The following is a 25,022-nucleotide window of genomic DNA, read 5'->3' as shown; positions in this document are numbered from 1 at the left end:
CCTCCCCCGCCGCCGCCGCTGATTGGCGGGTTCGGGGGCAGGTCCCGCCCCCCGGGGCAGCGCCACCTCCCCTCGGCCGGGACCCGGAGCGGCGCGGCGGGACCGGGGCGTGCGCGGGGCCATGGCGAGCGCGGCCCGGGGGCTCCGGGCGATGCCGCGGCTGCTGCCGCTCCTGTGCGCGCTGCTGCTGCCGCCGCTGCCCTCGCTGCAGAGCCCGGCCCGCGTTCCTCATATCAAGAAAGCGGAGGCGGCGGCGGCGGCGCCCGGCGAGGCGCTGCGGTACCTGCACTCGGCCGAGCTGGGCGAGGCGCTGCGGGCGCTGGAGGCCACGGCCCCCCCGGGCCTGGTGCGGCTCTTCAGCATCGGGCAGTCGGTGGAGAAGCGGCCGCTGTGGGTGCTGCGCCTGACGGCCGGGCTGGGCCCCGAGCGGCCCGAGGAGCCGGCCGGCGGCGCGGCCCTGCCCGGGCGGCCGCAGGTGAAGCTGGTGGGGAACATGCACGGGGACGAGCCGCTGGCGCGGCCGCTGCTGCTGCGGCTGGCCTGGGAGCTGGTGCTGGGCTGGGACCGCGGGGACGAGCGCATCGTCCGCCTGCTCAACACCACCGACCTGTACCTGCTGCCCAGCCTCAACCCCGACGGCTTCGAGCGCGCCCGCGAAGGCGATTGCGGCGGCGGCGGCGCCGAGGGCGGGCGGGAGAACAGCCGCGGCCGCGACCTCAACCGCAGCTTCCCCGACCAGTTCGGGGACGCCGAGCCCAACCTGGAGCCCGTGCCCGAGGTGCGGGCGCTCATCGACTGGATGCGCCGCAACAGGTGAGTGCTGCCCGCTCCCCTCTGCCGCTCCGGGGAATGGGAGACCCTCGGCTTCACTCCCAGCCCTTCCCTAAGGGGAAGGAGAGGTGATTTCCACACCTGTTTGTCCCCAGCCTGCCTCCCTGCAGGCTCTTCATCGCAGCCGGGACCGGCCTGCGCTGGGGAGAGCATTTGGTGGCCCCAGTTTTTGTGCAGCTGCCAGGGAGCAGCAGCAGCCCCGCGGGGCACAGCCGTGCCCTGCACACACCCTGTGCAGGGTGTTGTGACTCCGTGGCCATCTGCTTGTCTCCCTGAGCTTGTGGCTGGGAACTCACCTGCTTTGCAGTGAGCTTGTCAGTGGGTCCTGCTCTTAGAGTCAATAATGCTTACTATACAAGCTGTGGGATGCTGGAAATATTTGGGGTTAAGTGTCTATGTATGACCATGTTAACAAAGTTGTGTCTTCGCCTCATCTTTGTGTTTCATGGGAAATTCCCCTGGATTTAGCAATAATGCTCTATGCAGCAGCATTTCCAAAGACAGGCCCTGTTTCTACAGCTGCCTTCCCCATGAGTTTGGTTGAAACACCTGGGGCTGAGCCTCGAGCATCCATGCTGACCCGTTTGTCTCCAAGCTGCTGTGCCTGGAGTGGGGCAGCCCAGGAGGGGAGATGGTGCCTTTACAGCCCAGCTCTGGTGTGGAGGTCTGGGGCAGCCCCAGAAAATGCAGTGGCCAAGCTGGGCAGTGATTCTTCATTTGCCTTGTGTTCTTCAGAGGTGTGTAAGGTCCAGACTACAAAGGTCAATGCAACCAACCGTGGGAAATTGTGCAGAGAAAGCAGCAGTGCACTGCAGCAAAGTGTGTCCCTCTTTCCAAAACAGGGACAGAAAGAGATGAAGAGGGGGTGACAGTGCACTCTAGGGCTGTTGGTTTACTCCAGCCAGCACATGCAATGTTCAGCATTGTACAATGTTTGCTCATGTTTAGGAAAGAAAATGCATGAGCAAATGATCTTAGTTAAAACTTGGTGGAGGGCAGTGCCCATGGGGATGGTGCTCCAGAGGAATTTCAAGAACTTCACCAGTAACTGCTTGTCCTAAGAATCCTTTAGGACAGCTCTGGTGCAGCATTTACACTGACTAACTAGATTTGGTTCAGCTCAAAATTAGTTACTAGGGAAACTCGTGCGCCTTGAGCTTTTAGTTTTATTTTTTTCTCATAATATGTGAGGTGGGATTTGCTATCAGCCAGGGTGAAACAGGGAAGAACGTGGTGCTTTGTGTGTCCCTCTGCCTGGCAGCACCAGTTAATACTGGTGTAATTGTTAGGCTAACATAACTGCTGATAGAAAAATGAATGGGTAAACAGAACTGTTTGATTGAAAAGGGAGATAGTGGGTGTAATGCAATTTGTGTGCACTATTTTAAGCAAGGTAGAGGTGTTGGTCACATTACCTCTGCTTGGAAACCAAATCCCGTTTGAGCAAATGCACAGGAGAGCTCTTTTTCCCCTCAGTGCTTGGTGGGAAGAGAACAGAGAAAATGACCTTTGGGATTTGTTGAAATGCTTGTGCTGCCTGTGATCAAACTGGAAGGGGATATGAAGCATGCCTACTATATTTTCTGATTTGGGTTTTTAACAGCTCTTTCTCACATACAGGTTTTATTTGTGAGTTAATTCTGTTGCACATGGCAGGTGTCTCAGAGCTTGACAAGAGCTGTGTACATTGCTTTGTCTGTCACTAAGTTTGGGGACTTGGTCTTAAACTGCAGAAAAAACCTGTTCCATCTCCAGAACTCCACTTCCAATATGTGCATTTTGCCTCATTAATCCCAAATAGTTTGGAGGCCTTTGAGAGTGTGGTTTGGGTGGGAAAGCAGCAGAATAACTGGTTGGGTGGCTGTAGCCAACTTCCTGTTGGAATGTTTCCAGTCTGACTCTTTCTCCCTTTCCTTCCCAACCCCAGGTTTCTGCTCTCTGGCAATCTCCATGGTGGCTCTGTGGTGGCCAGCTACCCCTACGATGACTCTCCCACACACAGGCTCACAGGAGTCTACAGTAAATCAGCTGATGATGAAGTCTTCAAATACTTGGCAAAAGCTTATGCATCCCATCATCCCATCATGAGGACTGGCAAACCCAACTGCTCTGGAGAGGAGGGAGAGACTTTCCCTGATGGCATCACAAATGGTGCCCAGTGGTATGATGTAGAAGGTAAGCTGTGCTCACATCCAGTGGGGATTATCACAGAGGAAAGGACTGGGGGGTAGGTGATATTTTTAGCTTTGAATGTGTTCTGGCATCGTGGGAATGCCAGCTGATGAGTAACAGCTTGGGAGGTGTTTTTAGGGAAGAGATCACAGCAAATTGAAGGGTTCTTCCTGACCCCCTGAGGTGGTGGAGAGTTGTCCTACACATGGGAGGCTTCATTTGCCAAATGGACTCTTGTGATCTCTTGACAGTTGCTAAATTTTGATACAGAAAAGAGGAAATGGTTATTAACCAATGCCAATGTTCTGTGAGGTCTTTTAACCTCTGAACTTGTAATTTTGTGATTACAGAATAGTCTGCTGTAAAACTGTGTAAAATTTAGATAAGTGTTCTGGGCTAACCAAGGAGTTCTTGCTGGAAATGGGGTTTGCAGCTTTTCCATGGACAAGCCTGCATGATCTGTTCTTATTCACCAGTATGGGAGATCTAGAAGGGATCTTAATTTTGCCCTGCAGGAGCCTCTAGGAGAGCTCCTGATCCTTTCATTATGCAGCTGCACATGGAAGTGAGCTGAACAGGAGGAATTACCTCCTGGTGCCACCACTCTGCCTGTGCAGGTGGAGGTTACTAGCCTGGCTCAGCCATGCAATGGGTTGCACTGTGTGTTGGTTTGGAGGAAAATTTAAATAATTGATGTGAGGAGAAGCTCTCATGGGAAAGTGAGCTCCCAAGTTATCCCATTGCTGTGGCTCCTTGTGGATGTTGTACAGCCACAGCCTCACCAGGTAGGGCAGGGACTTCTGTGGTGAGGGCACAACAAAAAAGTTGCAAAAATGATCTCAAGAAGTTGTGTTGCTTTGCTGCTCTGCCTTTTTCCCTTCTGCTGTGGCTGAGGGGTGGTGTAGAAGTGTTGAGCAAGTGGTGACAGCCAGTTTATTAACCCTTCAAACTTGCAGCTCAGTGATTTCTGGTAAGACAGTGTCTTTCTGAAACATGGGCTTTGCAGCAGAATCCTGTATTAATCCTGCATCCAGCTTGCTTGGGAAGGCTGGAGAGGGATCCATTGAGGATCCTGAGGGAGAGGATCCCCTGGAGAGGAATTCTGAACACAACATCTTTGAGCTGGAAGAGGAAGGGTTGATTTTTAGCAGTGGCTGAATCATTCCCTTGGATTTCGCTGGGCAAATAAGATGTTGTGTTCAAATAACATGTGGTTTGATCTTTCTCTACCAGCTGTCTCCTTCCCTCTGCCCTGCTGAGCACACCAGCCCTGGTGTTTGCTGGCTCAAGGTTCATTCTGCTGCTGTGAGAAGTACAGCAGGAGGAAAGTTTGTGTAATCTGGTGACTTGGCTTGTGAGGGAACAGGATATCCTGGATGATCTGTGCTGCCTTGTTGTGGTGGCTGTTGTTACCAGCAAACACCTCAGTTGGGAAGTTTCTTAACTGCAGCTCTGAGGTCTTCTGTCCTTGGAATGAAGTGGGGTGGGTGTGCTCTGAGGGAAAGGTTATTCCAGAGATTTGGGTCTGTGTTCCCCTGACCTTAGACAGCTGCATTTTCACTGCAGGGATGACTTTTTCATCCTCCTGCTTGTCTGTGAGGCAGCTGGTTGGTGGCTGTGGCACTGGTGTGTGAACCCTGCAGGCTACCTTTGCTCTGCCAGCAGCAGAGAAAAAGAAATGGCATCATTTTCCTTTCACAGGAAATAAAAGGTGTGAACTGCAAACCAGATTACTCTGTGCTGCCATCACTGTGGTTCATATCTATCCAATAGCCTCCAGCACCCAGTCTCTGCAGAAATAAACCCTTTCTCTGTGACAAGCCACAGTCTTGGGCTCAGCAGTGATGGCTGTAGGTGACTCATGGGCAGAGATTGCAGGAGGATGCACTGAGGTGGACTCTGAGAGTGGAACATTGCTGAGGGTGACACCAGCAGTTCCCCCAGAGCCAAAGAATTCATGTAAAGTGTAACCCAGGGAGAGCATGGGTGAACTGGCCAATACCATGCATGTAATTTGATGTTGTGTCAATTCACCCCTTCAGGGTTGTAAGTTTTAATGTTTATTTTTAGTAGTGGATGAAGAGCAGACAGAGGGGAGTCAGTTGTAAGTGCTGTGACAGAAGCAGCAAAACCATCAGAGAGGCTGTTTTGAGTCATCCGAGTTGCTCAGCTCTGTGCCAAGGACTGCAGAGGCTTGTGCTTGGATCAGGAGGCCTTTCCCAGTGATTGCAGAGCTGAAATGTGTGGTGAGATGAGACTGGGAAATCCCAGTCCCTGAGCTGAGCTCTAGAGGTAGAAAACCAGAGCTCAGGGTTCTGTGAGTGGTGCAGGGCATGTGCTTGAGGCCTCCAGATCAGGTTGTGCCAGGAGAGACTCCTGCAGGCTCCAAGTGAACTAAAGCCAGGAAAAACAAAGAAATGAGAACATGGTGTTTCAACAGGTGGAAATTTTCCTGCCACATTTTATCATGTGAAATCAAATGTGCTGGGGAGCAAACTGCCGCAGGATTCATTGGCCTGGAGTTACCAATTCAATTTTATGCTGGTGCCAGACTCCATTAACTTCCATTTGAGTTTGCAAACAGCCTCTTACATGTGTCAGATCGAGGTGGCAAGTACAAACCATGAGAGTAATTGCTGAGGTCAAGTGTGCACAGGGGAAGATTGGATCTCTGCCAGACAGCTGAATTTGGCTCCTGCATTCCAGCTGCTGTAGATAAGCACATTGGTGACTGGGATGCTTTTTAGAGGCTATCTCTGGTGTGCATGCTCTTTCTCTTCCTTTTTAACCTTTGAGGGGTTTTAACTACCAAGTGGTTGGTTCAGATCAAGGGAGTACATGCAGAGTTGGGCTGGGGTATGGAGAGCAGCTGAGAAACCACTCTCATCTTATCTGTGGGCAGGATGTGCTTTGCTTTTGTGTTAAGAGATCCAGATCAGAAACTAAATTCAGCATGAACATATTTTGTGGGCAGCTTTGGAAGGTTTGTTTTAGTCCCTTCCTAAGAGATATTTTCTTGCAAGTTTGACTCTTTGATGTCCAGATGTTTGAGATGTTTCTGGTGTTTACTGGGAGGCACTTTTCAGGTTGAAAGTGGATTTTGGTTACCTGTGTGCTTACTGGGTTGTTTTGATTGTGGTTGCCAGCCACACTGAGCTTCCAACCAGCTTTTAGTGGCATCCAGCTCAGTGCAGTTAAAGTAAGTGCTGAGAACAGTGTGGCATCACTGTGGTGATCTATTTCCTGTGCCTGCAGAGGGCACTTGCACAGAGTGAGCTCTTGTAGAAGCTCTCAGCCATGTCTTTCTGGGGATATGCACAGTTTGCTGCACTTATGTGCTTGTATTTCCATGAAAGTCTTGCTGCAGTTCTTCTTGAGAGAAGTATTGGCTTGATGGTTGGATGTCTTAAGGCCTCTTTTCACACCTATCATGAGCTGCTGTGCTGGTGCAGCTCTTTGGGGGACTCTGTCCTTCTCTTTGAGGAAAGGCTGCTGGTCTTGGCTGCTCTGGGTCATGCACCTGCTGCAGTTGGAGGCCCAAACCTCACCTCCTCTGAGTTTTGATTGCAGACTAATGGACCAGAACATTCCTCTGCCTGCTTGGTGCTGCTGCTGGTGCTCACTCAGTGCCATGCTATGAGATAATCAGTTCTGAGCAGAGTCTGCAACTTGTGCCACATACTGAATCATGTCTCCAGCTTGCTTGGTGCCATCTGCTCTTTCTGCAGAGCAGACATGACTGTTTTTCTGCTTTAACTTAGCTGCAGTTTCTTTATCTGCTGATGTCTGTTCCAGTGAGAGCTGGAATTAGTTTTCTGCATAGTGCAGTGTGAAAATAGTCCCTCTTGGCTAGCTTGGCAGGCTTCTTCTAGCACGTGGAGTATTTATGGTATCTGGATCCTCAGGCTTGACTAGAGAGCTGCATTCTCCTGGTTTGAGCTTGGCAGGGAGCAGAGGCTCCTCTGTCAGTGTGATCTCTGCAGTGCTTGTGCTGCAGGAGGCCTGGGATCCCTGCCTGAAGCACAGTCCTGACGCTCAGGGAGTGGGTCAGGGCAGGAGAGAGATTTGTTCTGAGCATTTCTGTGACCTGCTGCCAGCCAGGAGCTGACTTGATGTGACACTAAGCTTCTCACTGATAAAAAGGGGAATGGTGCTTCATGGGGAGGCTGGAACATTTCACAGTGTGGGCTAAAAGATATCCCGTGATTAAAATGCTGAAGTAAATGCAATGGGTTATCCCAGATATTACCCAAACAGAGTAGAAGCACTGTAGTCTGGCAGTGTTCTACCTCAGGTGTGTATTTTCTGCTCTGCTCCATGGTTTTAGTGCCCTGCTAATGGCAGGCTGAGTACAGGTCTTTCTTTTCCCCTCTGAGTCTCTGCATAGTCAGGGGAGGCTGTGCAGATGGTATGTGGGAAAATACGTAATTCCACGTGCTTTAAAAATAACTGTCCTGCTCTGCAGCAGAGCCATGTGAAGGCCAAATATGTGCAGTGGATACAATCCAAATTTTCAAGAATGCAGTGGACTACTTTCTCCAAGAGAGTTTTGCCAGAACTGATGTAGCAAGCTCTAATTTAGTCCGTTGCTGCTCTATTATGGGTGAGCATCTGTCCTAAATTTGCTTGAATAGCAGATGAAGCACTAAATATGTTTCATAATGGCTCTGGTTTACGTTTTGGATGTTTTCAAGTGCATTAATGTCCTGCTAGGAGCAGATGGTTATGGGCTGGCAAATGATTTCTCTCGGCGTGGTGTTTACTGGTGAGAGCAGCCTGCTGTGCACGCCTGTTCTGAGCTGGTAACAGGAGCTGAATGAAGCTGGGGGTGGATCAGACTCACAGCCCTTGTTTGTCTAACCCCTTGAACTGAGTTTGAGAGTCAGAAAGTCCTCCAGCACGTTGTGGCCCCCTGTGCTGGACAGAAAAGTCTCTTTCCTGTTTTGATGTCAGCCCTTTCACAAGCTGCAGTGCTCTCCTGGCTGCAAGTCACATTTGATTGTTAGGATGAAAGCTCCATGTTCCCTTAGCAGCACACTCCCAGGAGAGCTGAGAGGAACTGGGACATCTTTGTTGTGGTACCATTCCACACATCTTCCCAGTGGCCTGTTCTAAATCCCACTTTATGCTGTCAGTCCATCCCTGCTTTACCCAGCTGCAGTGGGGCTGTTGAATTCAGAGCACTGGACCCTGAATTTTTGGGCCACCACCTCTGGTAGAAGCCTCCTCTGCTTGGTCAAGTGCTGCTGTTTTCCCCCTGTTCCTGACCAGGCATTAACACAGCCCCTGCCAGTGCCAGGCAGTGCATTTGCATCAGGATATTGATCCATTCTGGCTGGTTAATTGGCCAGTGCCGGAGGGTCCTTCACTTCAAGGGGCTTCTGAGTGATTAGGAAACTGCTCAAAGTAAATGTGGTCTATTGGCATAGCACTAATGCAGCACTTCAGTGAGCCAAGCAAAGAATTTGCATTTCTAACAGACCTTCCTGCTGGGGCTCTGCAGGCTGGTGCCCATGGTATCTGCCACAGCTCTCTGCTTTCCTTCTCCTGGACTTGGCATCTGCCTCCTGTGGAGAAAATGCATCTCGGCTCTCTGAGAAAGGGACTTCTGGGAGTCAGTTCAACTCCCATAACTCACCCAGAAGAGACTCTGGCCCCTGTGTCCAGGTGACCCTGGTGGGATTCATGCTGTTGGTGTGGAGGTCTCTGGGCTCTGGTTGCAGATGCTGCTGTACAGGTTGGGATGGAAATGTCTAGGAAGTGGTAGCCACGGCTGTGACACACCAGTCTGCCTGTTTATAACTAAATAAGTTTGTGTCAGCCAGAAGACTTTGTCAGCATGCAGAAAACACAGTGTGGTGTGTCTTGCTTACTGACACAACTGCCTGATTGGGTGGTGGGAGCAATCCTTTCATTTGGTCATCTGGCTACTGTCATGTGGTGGGGTTTAGCAGGGTGATTCTGAAACCTGTTTCACAGATTTGTGGTGGATTTGGAATGTCCTTTCTACTCTTGAAAGCCCTCAGAAGTGTTTAGAGGGGTGAACATTTGCAGTATTCAGCAGCAAGCTCAAGTCTGGGCTGCAGATCACGAATGTTGATCCTGCAGCCTTCAAGTCCTGTTTGAGGAACAGCTTTGCTTGCTGAGGGTTGGGTGTAAACTTCAGCAAATGGGGTCAGGACACTTGCTGGGACAAGGTGACCTTTTTGATTCATAGCAGTGCCTGTGGTTTTTCTGAAGGGCAAGAACAGCAAGATGAGCTTAATACAGGAAAACAGTTCTGTGCACTCCTATTTCTGGGTGCTCACCAAGGTTTGGTTGGTTCAGTGCTAAGCTAACAAACTGTCTCTAGGTGTTCCAACATCCTTACATTGATTTAAAACTGCTTCATGACAGGAAGCATAGGAGGAGGCTGGTGACTTGGCCAAAAACAAGTTTCTCAGACTTTCCCAGGTGGACCTTTCTCAAGTGCAAACATTTGGATGAGGAAAAAGCAGCTGAGGAAGTAGAGAAGGGGATGCATTGTTGTCATCCTGTCTAGAGTTTTGCTAAGAGGCTTTTGGGGGAACAGTTGTCTTTGAAACTGATTCCAGTGTGCAGATTTGAGCTGCCAGCTCCCAAGTTGATAGTCTGATGTTTTTTTATATGAAAGGCCTCAAACTAATTTTGGGTGAAGTAACCTCTCTTGCAGGCAGACTTCACAAATCTTGAGGTAGCTTAGAATGCTCAGGGAAGGACTTGGCAGCTGGAATGTTCAGAATCTGGTGTGCCTGTCCTGGTACACTGGGTTTGATGTATCTGGAAATGCAAAATGAACTTGTATGAATTCCCAAGAGCTGTCCTGATGAATTCAGCTGACAGAGCAGTGAGACAAAAGGACTGTCACTTTGAGCTGGCTGTGGCTTATTTGAATGGCCCAGTGTTCCAGTTACAGCAAAGGTGCCGTGATAATGTGACCTGACTTTTGTCCTTCGGCTGCTCACTTTGGAGCATTCTGGGGAGATGCTGTGTGGGGCTGAATGACAAGGAGAAATAGCATCCTGTGGTGGGATGTGTGTGCATTGCTCTTGGGACATCTCTGCCTCTTTTCCTCAGGTGGGATGCAGGATTACAACTATGTGTGGGCCAACTGCTTTGAGATCACATTGGAGCTGTCCTGCTGCAAATACCCACCGACTTCTGAGCTTCCAAAGGAGTGGGACAACAACAGGGAATCTCTCCTGGCTTTCATTGAGAAGGTACTGAGGGCTGGGCTGGATGTGGGGGTGAAGCTGTGAAACCTGTGTGTCCATGGTGGGCTGGGAGCACAGTGTCCAATTCTGAGACCCTGCTGCCTTCCCAGTCCATGCTGAATTCCTGTCCTTGCTGTCTGGCTGAGCACTGAGTCCTGAGCCCTTGGGTGCCTCTGCAGCCCTGCTGTGCCGCCTTTGGGGAAGAGTGAGGGGATATTGCTGCCTTAGGACACAGTTCCCCTGATGTTGCCTGTCTTCAGCCAGGACTTTGCATTGTTTTCCTCAGGTGCACATTGGAGTGAAGGGCTTTGTGAGGGATGCAGTCACAGGAGCTGGCCTGGACAATGCCACAATTGCTGTTGCCGGTATCGCTCATAACATCACAGCAGGGAAATTTGGTGATTACCACCGGCTGCTGGTGCCTGGGACCTACAGCGTGACTGCTTTTGTGAAGGGGTAATGTCTGTGGCAGCCTGTGCCCACAATGCCAACTGCTCCTGTTCCTTCTCTTGGATTTCCCCCCCTAAAACACCTTGTGTATTTAAGAGGCTTGGCTGGAAGCTGCAGCAGTAAATGGTTCCAGCTCAGAGCTGCAGCTATGTTTGTTCCATCTGAGTGAGTGTACAGAATTTCTGTCAGCTTCTGTTTGACTGCCTGTATCAAATTGCATCTTTTGTGCAAAGGGAGGAAGTAGAGTAGGGTCACCCCAACAGGAGTTTGGGTGTGAATATGTAACTTGCCCTTTGGCTAGGTCTGTGATACGCCTGGGGCTTCTTCCCTGCTGAGCCTGTGGACTCTTGCAAGGACAGCAGTGGAGCTGGGTTTGGTGACAGTGGGATGAATCCCATCTGCTTGGTCCCTGTGATCTCAGTCATTAACATCCCAGTGTGTTCAGGCTGGGGGGAGCAGGCTGGAGTGATGGAGGGGCTGCAGGGTGTTTTGGCCTCTGCTCTGCAGAGCTCCTTGCTGAAGCCAGTTGTTTTCCCCACAGTTACACACCAGTGACCAAAGAGAACATCGAGGTGAAGGAGGGAGATGCGACAGAAGTGAACTTCTCCTTGCAGCCGACTGTGATGCCACCAGCTCCTAACGCCACCCAGCTCACAGCAGCACCTGCCCCTGTCACTGCCATCACCCCCACCCCTGTGCAGGCCCCAAATCCAACCTCTGGCCATGAGCCCATCCAGCCCGTGGACTTCCGCCACCACCACTTCTCAGACATGGAGATCTTCCTGCGGCGCTACGCCAACGAGTTCCCCAGCATCACCCGCCTCTACTCCGTGGGCAAGTCCGTGGAGCTGCGGGAGCTCTACGTCATGGAGATCTCTGACAACCCTGGTGTCCACGAAGCAGGTGAGGGGGGAAATCCTGCTTTTAGCAAGGCACAAATGCAAGTGGCAGATGCTTACACTGGGTGAGGCAGGGCGAAGAGGAGTGTAGAGCTGCTCCTTTCCTGAGAGACTGAGCTGCTCCTGGTAGTATCCTGTGGCACTGTGCTGTGTGGGGACTTCTGTGCTGGTCATGGAGCTCTAAGGAGGAAGAACCAAGAGATTGCCTTGATACATTGTTATTTTGGGGTTGTGGGAGCACAAGTAGGAGGTTTAGGTAAATGCCCTCCAGCAGAGCCTGCAAGAGCAATGCTTAGGGTGATGAGGTGTATCCAAATTGTAACATGGTGGTTATAATGGTCTCTGTGGTGTAACCATGTGTCTGCAGGTGAGCCAGAGTTCAAGTACATCGGTAACATGCATGGGAATGAAGTTGTGGGGCGGGAGCTTCTCCTGAACCTCATCGAGTACCTCTGCAAGAACTTCGGCACAGATCCTGAAGTGACCGACTTGGTCCAGAGCACACGGATCCACATCATGCCATCGATGAACCCTGATGGCTATGAGAAGTCCCAGGAAGGTATTGCTGTCTGTTCCAAAATCTGTGGGGGTCCTAGCTTTCAGAATAAGCCTTTGGGTTCATGGAATCCCTGGGAAATCTGGAAGCCTTGCTGGAGCAGAAGTGCTCTCCAGACGGGAGGCTGGAAAGGGAGTTGGTGTGTGCTGTGGGATGAGTGGGTGGATCCTGACTGATGGATGCCGGAAGCTGTTGGGGAGAGCTCTCATACTTCAGCAGTGTTGTGAGCTGCCCCTGTCTGGGTCCCCTGATGGTTTGTGACTAATACAGGACTTCTTTTAAAAAAAGACATTTCATCTTTTGCTTGCTGTGCTTTGGTCCATTCTCTTAGTAAATGCAGTGTGGGAGCCAGGCTGTCTGCAGCACTTGTCCAAGGATAACACAGACTTTTATCATGAGGTTGAAACTGGCAAAAGCATTCTTCAGGGGTCTTAGAACTATGTGGCTATTGCAGATTGGCAGAACAGAGACTGTCCAGAATCACTTTCTGGGAGCAGAGCTCTGCTTGGGTTTAACAAAGAACTTGTCTGGCTGGTTTGAGGAGGTGAGCTCTGAGGTTTCTGTGGTCGTGACATCCGGCTGCAGAAATTGTTCATGGTTCATTGCCTTTCTGCTGGTCTGGCTGCCCTGAGAGCTGAGCAAACACCCACTGAAAGGGTCCTGCACTGCTGCTCAGAGCAGGCCACTTGCTGGGGTGGGCCTGGGTGCCCCTTTCTGGGTGCAGGGAGCCAGCACTCTTGTGCCCTCTGCTCTCTTCACTAACTGCTACTTGTAAACTCTGTAATAAGGATTGAAACCTCTTCATAAGGCATGAGCTTGAACTTGTGTTTCATTTTCAGGAGACAAAGGAGGTACTGTGGGCAGAAACAACAGCAACAACTATGACCTGAACAGGAACTTTCCAGATCAGTTTGTCCATGTGACAGACCCTCCACAGCCAGAAACTCGTGCTGTCATGGCCTGGCTCAAGTCTTATCCCTTTGTGCTCTCAGCAAACCTGCATGGAGGTACCACATCCAAACCAAGCTCCTTCCTCTGTGCTGGGCTCTGTGGGATGGGAGTTTGCAGGGATGTCTCCACAGTGTTTCTAGGTGTGCACTGGGGAGCTGCAAGGTGGAGCAGAAACTGGAAGCAAAGGGTGAAAACCATGTCCCCAAACATGTTTGTAGGTGGATGCTGGGAAGATTCCAACCACTTCTCTGAAGGGAGCATCTGGGAGATGGGGATGGACTCTCTTGTCAGCAATTGCTCAGCAGATGGTCTGGGAATGGGATACAGAGCTGTGGTTGTTAAAGGCTTCACAGCATTCATAGAGTGAATGCAGTCCTGAGGGTTCCCTGCCTTGAATCACATGGCAGAACTAGGAAATTTGCAGTAATTTAATTATCCTTTTTGAGTGTTCTAAATTAAGTCTCTGTGTAGTACAGCTTAATCCCTAGACAGTTTGTCTGCTGGCTTGTAGCTGTAGTAACTTGCAGGTGGATGCTTTGTTGCCAGCATGTTTGGTTTGTAGTGTAGAAGTGTCATGTGTGGGTGTGAGGGGGCTGGCAGGTCTCCAGCTGCAGTGGTGTCTGGGGTTTTGTGGTGCTATTAGTACAACTTCCTTGGGGAACCCTTCAGCAGTAAACTCCAGAAAGCTGAAAAACTGCATCATTTGGGTCAAAACACCATGCATGTTCTAGGAAATTCTTCCCCTTGCTTCCACTTCTCTGTGAAAGCAATTATTGTGTGGTTGTGTTCAGCCCTCCTTCCTGTAAGAGCCAAAGCTTTGATGTTGTCGTGGCTTTGGTTCTCCTTCCCAGCTAGGTGTGGTGTTATCTCTTCCTGTGCTTCTGTCTCTGCTATCCACTGGGCTTAATGCTTTGTTTAATGCCAAGTCTTGAGAAACAGAAGGCTTGGCACTTGCAGGAGAAAAATTTCCATTGTTGTGTTAAGGGATCACTGGGAAAGCACACAGGTATGAGCCAAAGCTTGCCTTGCAGGTTCCCTGGTGGTTAATTATCCCTTCGATGACGATGAACAAGGAATAGCCATATACAGTAAATCCCCAGATGATGCTGTGTTCCAGCAGCTGGCACTTGCCTACTCCAAGGTAAAGCTCTGACAGGAAAATGGGTGCATCTTGCTAGGTTGACTCCTGGGAAACTCCAGCTTGCAGGGAACCTCCTGAGCAGCTGGTAGAAGTGGGTGCAGGCTGTGGGTGAGCCCCTGGTGTTGCAGGGGGGTCCTACAGCAGGTTCCCATTCCATGAGTGATGCCCAGCACACTCTGTCTGCAGGCAATGAGGGAGGAGAGCTCTGTGCAGGCACTTTTAAGGTGGTGGAAAATGCTGCTCAGGGGCTGGGAGGAGAGAGCAAGGACATCTGGGCTGGGATTGGGCATGGGTGCTGTCAGTGCTGCATTGATACACACAAATCTGTGCTTGGTAACCCTGAATGTGTAACCAAGGGTAGAACAAGAGTGGCTGTGGAGTGCAGGCTCACCTTCACATGTTGCATCTTGTTTTGTAGGAAAATGCAAAGATGTACCAGGGAAGCCCTTGTAAGGATATGTACCCCACTGAGTACTTCCCACATGGCATCACTAATGGGGCTCAGTGGTACAACGTTCCAGGTAAAATACACCTTCAATCTCCTGCACTATTTGTCTTCAAGTTAATGCATGTGCAGTTTAAATAATTTAGTCTGATCAGTCAGGAACTCTGCACTGGTCAGGCTCAGATTAATGGGACTCAGGTTTCCTTTATAACCTCTTAAATAATGTACCCAGGTAAAGTTATTCCTAGGGGAAGGAATTTATAGTGTAGTTTCTCTGGCTATTAGCAAAACGGTTTCATAAAATTTTACAGCACTTCATTAGCATGAAAGGTATTTACAAGAAGGAAGGTTATTTGTCTGCTCTTTTGGCATCCCTTTGAAGCTTGAATCCTGTAAAAGCCTTTTGCCTTCAAGTCTGTACTTCATCTTTCTCTGGTATCTGATTTGTTGGGTTTTTTTTAATCTATGGTACTTCAGAAGTCAAAATTTCTTTTGCATTCTTTTTGTAGGTGGGATGCAAGACTGGAATTACTTACATACAAACTGCTTTGAAGTGACCATTGAGTTGGGCTGTGTGAAATACCCAAAAGCTGAGGAGCTGCCAAAGTACTGGGAACAGAACCGGCGCTCACTGCTGCAGTTCATGAAACAGGTGAGGTGCTTTGACCTCAGGCAAGGTCAGCTCCCTCTGGGGTTTGCTTTAGACAAGCCAGAATTAACAGGTGATATGGCCAGACTAGGTCTCTGCTCTACAGAAATCACCCCCATCAGAACCTGTCTCAACTACTCTCTTTTCTCAACATTACAAAAATCTGTAGGGAAATAGCATCCAGAGGATGCAGGTGGGGACTTTTTATGTACCCCTACCTTGAGTTTCCTGAGGCTGGAATGTCCCTTATATTCTGTTCCTATCTGAGTGGGGCTGGTGCTGCACACCTGGTGTGTGCAAACAAAGGTGTGGAGCAGAGAGTGCTGGGAGAAATCCTGGGCCAAACAATTGCTCATTGTACTCATCAGGTGATCTTTGTCCACGCCAGCTGCTGGCCAGTCCAGCCTGAACCCTTCTGGAAAACCTTGTTCCTCTGGGAACGCTGAAAATGTGAGGGGTGGGAGGCAGAGGGAGGGCTGGCACTCAGCAGAGCTCCTTTGTGCAGGTTCACCAGGGTGTCTGGGGCTTTGTGCTGGATGCTGTGGACAAGAGGGGCATCCTCAATGCCACCATCAGCGTGGCCAACATCAACCACCCAGTGACCACCTACAAGGATGGAGACTTCTGGCGCCTCCTGGTCCCAGGGATGTACAGAATCACAGCATCTGCCCGAGGGTGAGCAAGCCCCAGCAGGAGGAGCAAACAGCTGCCTGACTGACTTCCCACTCAGGAATATTCCCTCACCTCTGCCTGCCTGCAGCACATGTAGGCATGGGTGTTTCTCCTGTCCTCTGGCCTGTGCACAGATAGCAGTGTGAGACTACTGTGGTGTCAGACTGCTCACCTGGCACTGGTGTACAGTCCCAATCTTTCCTTGTTAGGAGTGGATAACATGGTGTCTTTAAGGGGAAATTATTTTCCAGGCAGCTGCCCACAGAAGTGACTTGATGCTCCCAAAATTCTGTGTTAAAGCAGCCTGACTTGTTGTTTTGCCAGTCTGCTGTGTAACCCTGCAACACCAGATCCAAAAGCAGCTCAGAGCCATGTTGGGCCCTGAGTTATTCCTTGTCCTGCCATTCCCACTTCCCTTTGAGCTGTTCTTGCGCCTCATTTCCATGTCTCTCACTGTGGGCAGGGGAACAGTAGCATTCCCATGTTGGTGTGTTGTCAGGGACGGGGCCAGCTTGTTATCCAAGGTTTGAAATGCCTGATAATTTTCTTGTACTTTCATTTCCCTGGCCAGGTATGATCCACTCACTAAGCTGGTGGAAGTTGACAGCAAAGGTGGGGTGCAGGTCAACTTCACTCTTTCACGGACAGACAGCAAAGTGGAAGAGGGGAAGGTGCTGGTCTTGAACACCCCAGACACCAGCAACCCCAACGAGAAGGAGTTTGAGACCCTGATCAAGGATCTCTCTGCTGAGAACGGGCTGGAGCGGCTCCTGCTCACCTCCTCCAGGGATGTGATTCCCTACAGGTACCGGCCCTACAAGGACCTCTCCGAGTTCCTGCGAGGCCTCTACCTCAACTACCCACACATCACAAACCTCACCAGGTGAGAGCAAAGCAGCAGCCTGGGCTGGGGATGTTGTGGAGTTATTAGTCATGAGCACAGTGCAGCCATGGGGAGCCCATCCCTTCCTTCCCTGTGCCCTCTGAGATGGAGGGAGCCCCATGTGTAAGAGCAATGGCTGCAGGGCCTCGGAGGTGCATCCATGTGCTTTTCCCTGATTTAGTTCCCCAGGGATGCTTGGGACTGGCAAAATTCCCAGCACTGATGTCCCAGACTTGTTCCTTACTATTTTGTCTGTTCTTTAAACCCTTTCTGACATCCACCCTGCTGAAGAGTCTCCAGCAAAAATGACCAGATTTGACTTACGAATCTCAGATGGCCATTTTTTTTCCTTGTGTGCCTCCAGATTTTATTTCAGTAGTGGAAGGCACTTTTGTGTGAGCTTGCCCTGGGCCAAGGTCTGTGCCCTCCTGCAGAAGACCAGCTGCTGCCATCCTCTGCTTTCCTTTGTGACCTGTAGCGCTTACCCTCTGTCAGCTTTAGAAAGCACAAATCCCTTTGTCCCAGGGCCTCATTTGCTTGTTGTAACCAGGCACAATGTGCTCATGTGCTGTCCCTGCTGGTGCCAAGGCTGCTTTGCTGATCTGTAGCCTCTATTGTCCCTGCAGTTGCATCAGCCCTGAGCCTGTTCCCTGCTTTTCCCTGCACTCAGTTTGCCGACTTAACAGCATGGCTGTAGCAACAGCTCCTGCATTACTGGGAACAGGCCTCTTTTGTCCTGATTTATATATTAGTTTGATGTCCAGATGTCTTCTGCTCTGAAGGGGAGAAAGAAACAAAACAAAAGCCACCATTGGCAGCACAGAGGATCCAGCAGTTCCACACTTGTGATCCCATAGGCTGTTTGGAGACATATGGGGCATTGGATGTTCTATGCATCTGGATCTGGATACATCCTTACCCAGGTGTTCAAACTGATGTCCAGAGTCAATTCTGTTCAGTGCTGCTGTAGATCTGCCCCCTGATCTGGCTGTATTTTTCTTGCCTTTGCAGCCTCCCACTGGAGGCTGGCAGCAATTCCTTTCCACACCAGGATTTCTCCATGAGGTCAGGCTGGAGTTGCAGCACTCTTGCTGAGCTGACACTCCCATTTCCCATCTGTTGGCAGTTTGGGTCAGAGTGTGGAGTTCCGCCAGATCTGGTCCCTGGAGATCTCCAACAAGCCCAACGAGTCGGAGCCTGAGGAGCCCAAGATCCGCTTTGTTGCTGGGATTCACGGGAACGCTCCCGTTGGGACAGAGCTGCTCCTGACACTGGCAGAATTTCTTTGCATGAACTACAAGAAGAATGCTGCTGTTACAAAGGTGAGAGGCTGATCCAAAGACCTCCTTGGAGCCTTCCAGCTGTAGCCTGAGGTGACAGTGCTCACTGGGGGAGGCTCCTTCTGCCAAAACTGGCTCGGGGCTTGCGGTGATTCTGTGTATAATGGGGAGGTACAAAATCCACAAGACAAGAACCTCAAACTGCAGCTCCTAAGTTAAGATCCAGGGAAATTAACCCTACCAATTGCACTTTGTGCTGTTTCTCCTTTTGCTCAGCTGATTGACCGGACACGGATTGTGATTGTGCCTTCCCTGAACCCAGACGGGCGCGAGATCGCGCAGGAGAGAGGCTGCACCTCCAAGATAGGCCAGAGCAACGCTCATGGCAGAGATCTGGACACAGATTTCACAGGTAACAACTGCCCCATGCTTGGCTGGAGTCACTGGGTTACAGTGCCTGCCTGTAAAGAAGGCAGTGCTCCAGGCAGCACAGCTGCTGAGAAGCTTCCAGAGCTCAGATCCTCTTTACAGACAGCAATTTGCAGTCTCTTATGTGCAAGAGACAAAGCAGAGTTACTTAGGAATAAGAGAGGTCAGATAATACCTGATGTATTTTTACTCTTAATGGATTTCTTTCATCTCTTAAAAAATGCCCTCTGTTAAGCTCCCCAGAAAGAGTCTCCTTTTTTGCATGCTTTTCTGGTTTCCATGTAACTGTATCCATAGCACTGTGTCAGCCCACCCTTCCCGGGGAGGAAATGTTCTCTGCCCAAGTTTGGCTGGGATCATCCTAACTCCTTCCTTAAGAAAATGTCAATTCTGTGACATTGTTGTGAGCAAACACATGTGAAAAACCTTCTGCAACACGAAAGGAAAAGCTTGGGGAAATTGTGGTGTTGCACATCTGTTTAGCTCTACAGGTGAATCCACCCATGAATAGTGTGAACTGGGTGCTGTACTTGATCAGTCAGGTGCATCTGCTGAGATCTAACAGAGGCTTTTTCATACCTGCAGCAGACCTAATTTCAGACATAAAGGATGTACTTCTGGCCTCTCAAACAGCAGAGGAAACTGTTCTTAGTTCCCTTTTCTATTTGTTGTTCTGATTTATAGGCAATTACACCCGGTACTCAGCGGGACGAGAGCCTGAGACCAAAGCCATCATGGAGAACTTGATACTGAACCATGATTTCAGCCTCTCTGTTGCTCTGGATGGAGGATCTCTGCTTGTCACTTACCCCTATGACAAGCCAACACAGTCAGGTGTGACCAACTGCCTGGTTCCCCTCAGGCTGTTTCTGCAGAGTTTCATGTGACCACGTGTTCTAAGGGCTTTTTGTGCTTGTGGTGTTCTGTAGCCTCCTTTGTGTTCAGCCCTTTGTGTTGGGGTTGACAGTCTGTAAGTAAATCTATAAAACCTCACAGGGTTTAGCTAGGGATCAGAACATTTACAATTTCTATGCCTACAGCAGTATTTCAACCTTTCCTCTGCCAGAACCAGTATAAAGTCTGCTTTTGATACTGCCCCTTATTGTTAGAGGAAATAGGAATGCTCCTGAAACAATATCTGTCTCTGTTTAGTACGGGATCATGGGATTAAAATGGAAATCTGCCCCTGCAGGGAATGAGAATTTCATGCTCAAAGTCTCACTCTTCCTGTTGCAGTGGAGAACAAAGAAACACTGAAGTATTTGGCATCTCTCTATGCAAACAACCACCCAGTGATGCATTTGGGCCAGCCAGGCTGTCCAAATAAGTCAGGTATGTTTGATTGAATCCTCTAACCCCCTGTCAGCTTGTGGCAAACTCTGCTGGGCCAGCTCTGGCTGACAGCTCTGGTTTTGCTCTCACAGATGAGAATATTCCTGGTGGAGTGATCCGTGGCTCAGAATGGCACAGTCACCTGGGAAGTATGAAGGTACTGCTGCATGGCACAGGGCTCTTCATCTCTGCTAAACAACCAGTAAAAAGCATATTTGTCCTGATGTCTAGGCAAAGCTTCTCCCCCTCCAGCTGCACTCTGCAAAGCTTTTTTAATGCCTCTTTCCTTGTAACTGTGGCTTTGTTTTTTGCAGGATTTCAGCGTGACATTTGGTCATTGTCCTGAGATCACTGTTTATACTGGCTGCTGCTACTTCCCCAGTGCTGGACAGCTTCCTGGCCTGTGGGCAGACCACAGGAAATCTCTCCTTAGCATGCTTGTGGAGGTGAGCTGCAGTCTGTGGGAGGAAATTCTGGCAGGGAGTGAAGTGGTGGGGAGGGGGAGATGAAGAGTCTTTGTGGTTTTGTTGATGCTGTGTAATTACAGATGTTCATGATTTAGGCTGTATGAGGAATGGATTGAGCAGAGGCAGCAAGTGACCAGGGCATGTGTTGACACAAGAGTTAAACATCTGTTGCCTTGCACTATTATTTAATGTGAGGGTCAGGGCTGTATTTTAGAGGGAAAGCAGATCTCCTTTTAGTTACAAATGCACTGTAAGCTTGGATCAGAAAGTGAAGTGTGTGAAATGCTTTGTTTCAGGTACATAAGGGAGTGCATGGCATTGTCCAAGACAAGAGTGGCAGGGCAATTTCTAAAGCTACCATTGTTCTGAATGAAGGCTTGAGGGTTTACACTAAAGAAGGTGGCTATTTCCACGTGCTCCTGGCTCCAGGTTTTCACAGCATTGATGCAATAGCCAGTGGGTACCAGCAGAAACATGTCAAGGTATGTGAATGTCCATGTTGGAGATGTTCCCCATTCCCTGTCACATAAAATCTTCCCTGCTTGGGCTGTGCCTGGTTGTGCCTGTGTTTAGCTGCTGATTAGGTGCCATCAGAAGCTGTTTTCTGCCTTGACAGAATGGATGGAGAGCAACTTTCCAGCACAGCAGTGTGGTTTTGGAAGTACCTTTTCTTTCCATGGCACTTTTCCTTGACTAGGGCAGATGACAAGTGTCTCTCTTATCTGGATCCCCAAGCTCTGAGATGGTCTAACCTCTCATGTCTTCCTGCAGGTCTTTGTACGTGATGATGCACCCAGCTCTGTGTTCATAGTATTTGACACAGAAAACAGGATTTTTGGACTGCCAAGAGAGCTGGTTATAACTGTGGCAGGTACAGTGATGTGTTTTTATCATAGCTTTGAGCTTTGCTTTCTGTGCCAGTTCGTGATGACAGAGACCCTCCACTCAACTGGGAAAGCAGCCTGCAGGCTTAAGCCATCTCCTGCTTTCCCTTCTGAACACACTCTTGTCCTTGCAAACTCATCCAACAGCCTTTGGTCCTGCTTGGTAGGAGGGAGGGAAGTAATAGTGTTTTGCAGGGATTTTGAAGGTCCAAAATGTATTTTGAGATGTCTGGAATGGGGAGAGCTTGTGTGCATAGGAGATCTTGCTTCTTCAAGGCTTTTTTAGGTGTTGTGACATCAGGTAAGCATGAAGAGATTATTTTGTTTCCTTAAGGTGGCAGCTGCTGGGGAGGGGTGTGTGGGAGTTTAGACCCAGTGCTCTGTAGTGGAGCTTAGTGATAATCTCCTGGATTTCAAACACAGAAAATGGAATGTGTGCTGTCCTGAGAGCAGCCCTCCTGTCCTCCATGGCCTAGGAGGAAGGAGCGGGGTCACATTGAAGAAAGTGGTTGTGACTGCAGGAGGAAGGAGAGATTCTGGCAAGCCTTGGGAGCCTGTGACATGGGGGAACACGGCATTAACTTTGTCCTCTCTCTGGCAGGTGCCAGCATGTCTGCCCTGCTGCTCACTGCCTGCATCATCTGGTGTGTGTGCTCCATCAAGTCCAACAGACACAAGGATGGCTTCCACCGCCTCCGGCAGCACCACGACGACTACGAGGACGAAATCCGCATGATGTCCACTGGCTCCAAGAAATCCCTCCTGAGCCACGAGTTCCAGGATGAAACAGACACTGAAGAAGAAACACTGTACTCCAGCAAACACTGACACCTCCAGGGCAGGAGAGGAGGTTCCCATGGACCAGACCCGGTGGTGGGGGGCGATCCCTGTGGTTCAGTTTTGAAATGTTAGCTTCAGGATGCGTCCTCCAGAGGGGTGGGTGGCAGCTCCCAGCTGCCCTCTGTTTGCTCTGTTCCTGTGTACAGGCACTCAGTGGGTGTTGGAGGCTGTTTCTGAGATAGGGACATGGTTTGTTAAGTTTTTGGGTCAAGATCTGGAGGTTTATATGATGAGGTTTGGAAGGCAGCTTTAACAGGTGGCCAGCAGAGCTCTTAGCATTTCCCCAGCATCTCAGCACAGGGAGCAGATGTTGGGGAAGTGCCCCAAGACCTGCATGGGGTTGTGGTCACAACACTCCAAAAAAGGTCTCTCTACCTGTTTTCATTTCACATTTTCCACTACATGCTTGGGGGAAGCCAGATCCTCCATATGACTCCACATTCTGCAGAGCAGCCCTCAGAAAAAGCCCAAAAAAAAAAAAGCCTTTGATTCTCAGCTGTTCCCTTGGAGCTTTTCCCACCGTGGGTTGCTGTGACCTGCAGTGGTTGTGGAGCACCTCTAATGTGTCACTACTTTCAGGGAGTGACTTGGCCTCCTGAAGGCTGGGGGAGATGACAGCTCTCAATGTGAGCTGGAGAAAGTCAGAGCTTCAGTGAGCTCTGACAGAGCTCCACCGCCTGCCAGCTCTGCCATGCTGCTGTTCCTGACTGCTGGGGAGCAAAGAATGTTATCCCCATCACCCTGGTTGTGTTTTGTTTGTGTCATAGGCTTGGTTTTGGGGTCTCATGTTTGTGTTCTAATAGCTCAGTGTCTGAAAGAGCAACTGGAAGATTGTTCTAAGCAAATTGATTCACTGATCTGTAAAAACCTGATCAATTTTGCTCAAATCCACCACTATTCAGAAGGAAACAGTGAAATCTGACCACTGCTTTATATTTGAGCATTACTGGAGCAGCAGGGAGAGGTCATGGGCATATCCATGCATCAATTTTGGTGCTAAATTCTGAAGAGAGCCTGCACCATTTGCCACTGTCCATGAAGTACCATTTAATCACTGAGCTCTGGTGGTGGCAGGCAGCAAATTTCTCCCTGGCTTGGCTCTCTTCTGCTCCTGCAGCATCTCTGGAGTGTGGAGCAGGAGCTCCACCTGCATGTGTGGCTGCAGCTGTGGTGCAGGGAGTGAGGAAGGGCTGAACTGTGCTGAAGGAGAATGGAAAAGCAGCCAAATTCAGTTGTGTAGCACTTGGCAGGAGGTTGGAAAGAGGAGCTGCAGCACACATCCCCAGAACATGTGGGATTTGTGGGGAATAGAAGGGATGTCCAGAAGGAAAGAATTGTTGAAATGTTTGATTTCCAAAGCCTTTATGTATCTCTGTTCCTGTGCTTTCTGCAGAAGCAGAAGGCTGGGATTAGAATAGGCACTTATTTTCTTACTGCTTTTTTTTTTTTTTTTTTTTTTTTTAATTCTTGCCCCACTGAACTAATTTCTGGAGTGCAGGAGCCTTAGGCCTTGAGTTTGCCTTGAGTTGTTCTGTCCTCTAGAGGTCTAGGGATGCCCACTGGTGAAACCTGCACGTGGTGTCTGTGGGTGGAGAGGTTGCACCCAAAAAATCTAATGGGGTCAGCTCTGCAGGGCTCTGACCTGGTCTCTCTTCTGTGGCAAAAGCTTCTTCCCCCCTACCTGTGGAAATGCCCCTCCAGAACCACATGGCTGCAGCTGTGCTGCCATGGTCATCATCTCATCTGGTTCTGTGCAGGGACAGAGAGAACTCTGTCACCAATGCACCTCCTTCCGTGTTCCACAGGGAATTCTACTGCAGGAAACACAAGGTGTGGCTGGGGAGGTGTGCTGGGAACAGATGAGGCTGAGCATTCCCTGTGCTCCTGTCCCACATCTGTGAAAGAACTGCTCTATTTGCTTTGTGCAGGAACCATGAACATCTCTGTGCCCATTCCCAGCTCATTGTGCTGAGCCAGGAATGGGGTGTGGTCCCTTTTTTGTCCCTTTTCCTCGTGTAATGGGACTGCAGGATACCAGCACACAGTAGCATTAATCCTGCCTCATCTCTGAACTGTTCCTCCTTTAACAAGAGACACAGTAGGTTTTATTTAAAGTCGAGTTTGCAGATGGCTCTTAGGGCTGTGTTTGGGCTTTGTTTGCTCTGGCAGCAGGTAATGGACAGAGCTGGCCCTGCTTTGTCCCTGTAGCAATAAGTCCTTTCCCTCAGAGTGCATTTCCGACCTAGCTGTGGGAGTAGGTGTGTATATTTAAGGTGAGTGGATTCGAGATGTTTTGCAAACGTGTGAGACTTTTCTACGCAGCAGGACCAGGGGAGATGCCTGGCTCTGGCTCCAGATCCGCAGGCACTGCGGCTGTTCCGGGGCGCTTCGGGAAGGCAGGAGCGGCTCCCGTGCCCTCGGTCCGTCCGTCTGTCCGTCCATCCAGCCGTGCCCCGGGCCCAGAGGAGCCGGGCCCCGTTCCTGTCGCTGTCGCTCCGTGCACTTGTGCCTTCAAATAAATGTACATTTTCAAAGGGACTTGAATCGCCGTTTCCTGGCTGCGGGAGGGGAGGGGGCTGCGCCTGGCTCTGCCCTCAGCCGCCGCCACCCTTTTTTTACCTGTATACCGAGATCAATAATCTGTATAAAACTATTTTGATGTCCACGTGCGTTCTTTCGTTCTTCCTTACAGTGGGGCGGGACCGAGAGAGCGGGAGAGGGGAGCGGAGTCGGAACCGGGATTGGGACCGGGACTGGGGCTAGAGGAGCAGGATTTGGATGGAGAGCGAGGTCGGGGGATTGGATGGGGATTGGGGCTGGAGGAGCAGGATTTGGATGGAGAGCGAGGTCGGGGGATTGGATGGGGATTGGGGCTGGAGGAGCAGGATTTGGATCAGGATTAGGATTGG

General features: G+C 50.2%; 1 protein-coding gene across 1 annotated transcript; it reads left to right on the top strand.

Annotated features, from left to right (window-relative positions):
* The first annotated feature begins 77 nt into the window (after positions 1 to 77).
* Positions 78 to 24,778, top strand: CPD (carboxypeptidase D). The gene is made up of 21 exons (XM_056506395.1): positions 78 to 813; positions 2,759 to 3,006; positions 10,099 to 10,241; positions 10,522 to 10,691; positions 11,227 to 11,588; positions 11,952 to 12,143; positions 12,980 to 13,147; positions 14,123 to 14,232; positions 14,651 to 14,753; positions 15,187 to 15,329; positions 15,832 to 16,001; positions 16,570 to 16,881; positions 18,008 to 18,203; positions 18,438 to 18,573; positions 19,275 to 19,424; positions 19,827 to 19,922; positions 20,015 to 20,079; positions 20,237 to 20,368; positions 20,686 to 20,871; positions 21,161 to 21,260; positions 21,875 to 24,778. The coding sequence occupies exons 1-21, from the start codon at positions 122 to 124 to the stop codon at positions 22,099 to 22,101; spliced, it is 4,101 nt and encodes a 1,366-aa protein (XP_056362370.1). The 5' UTR covers positions 78 to 121; the 3' UTR covers positions 22,102 to 24,778.
* The last annotated feature ends 244 nt before the right edge of the window (positions 24,779 to 25,022 follow it).

The sequence above is a fragment of the Oenanthe melanoleuca genome, chromosome 19 (genome assembly GCF_029582105.1).
Source record: "Oenanthe melanoleuca isolate GR-GAL-2019-014 chromosome 19, OMel1.0, whole genome shotgun sequence".
Taxonomy (NCBI): Eukaryota; Metazoa; Chordata; class Aves; order Passeriformes; family Muscicapidae; genus Oenanthe; species Oenanthe melanoleuca.
The sequence above is the reverse complement of the archived record's forward strand: the minus strand, read 5'-3'. Positions and strand labels throughout refer to the sequence as shown.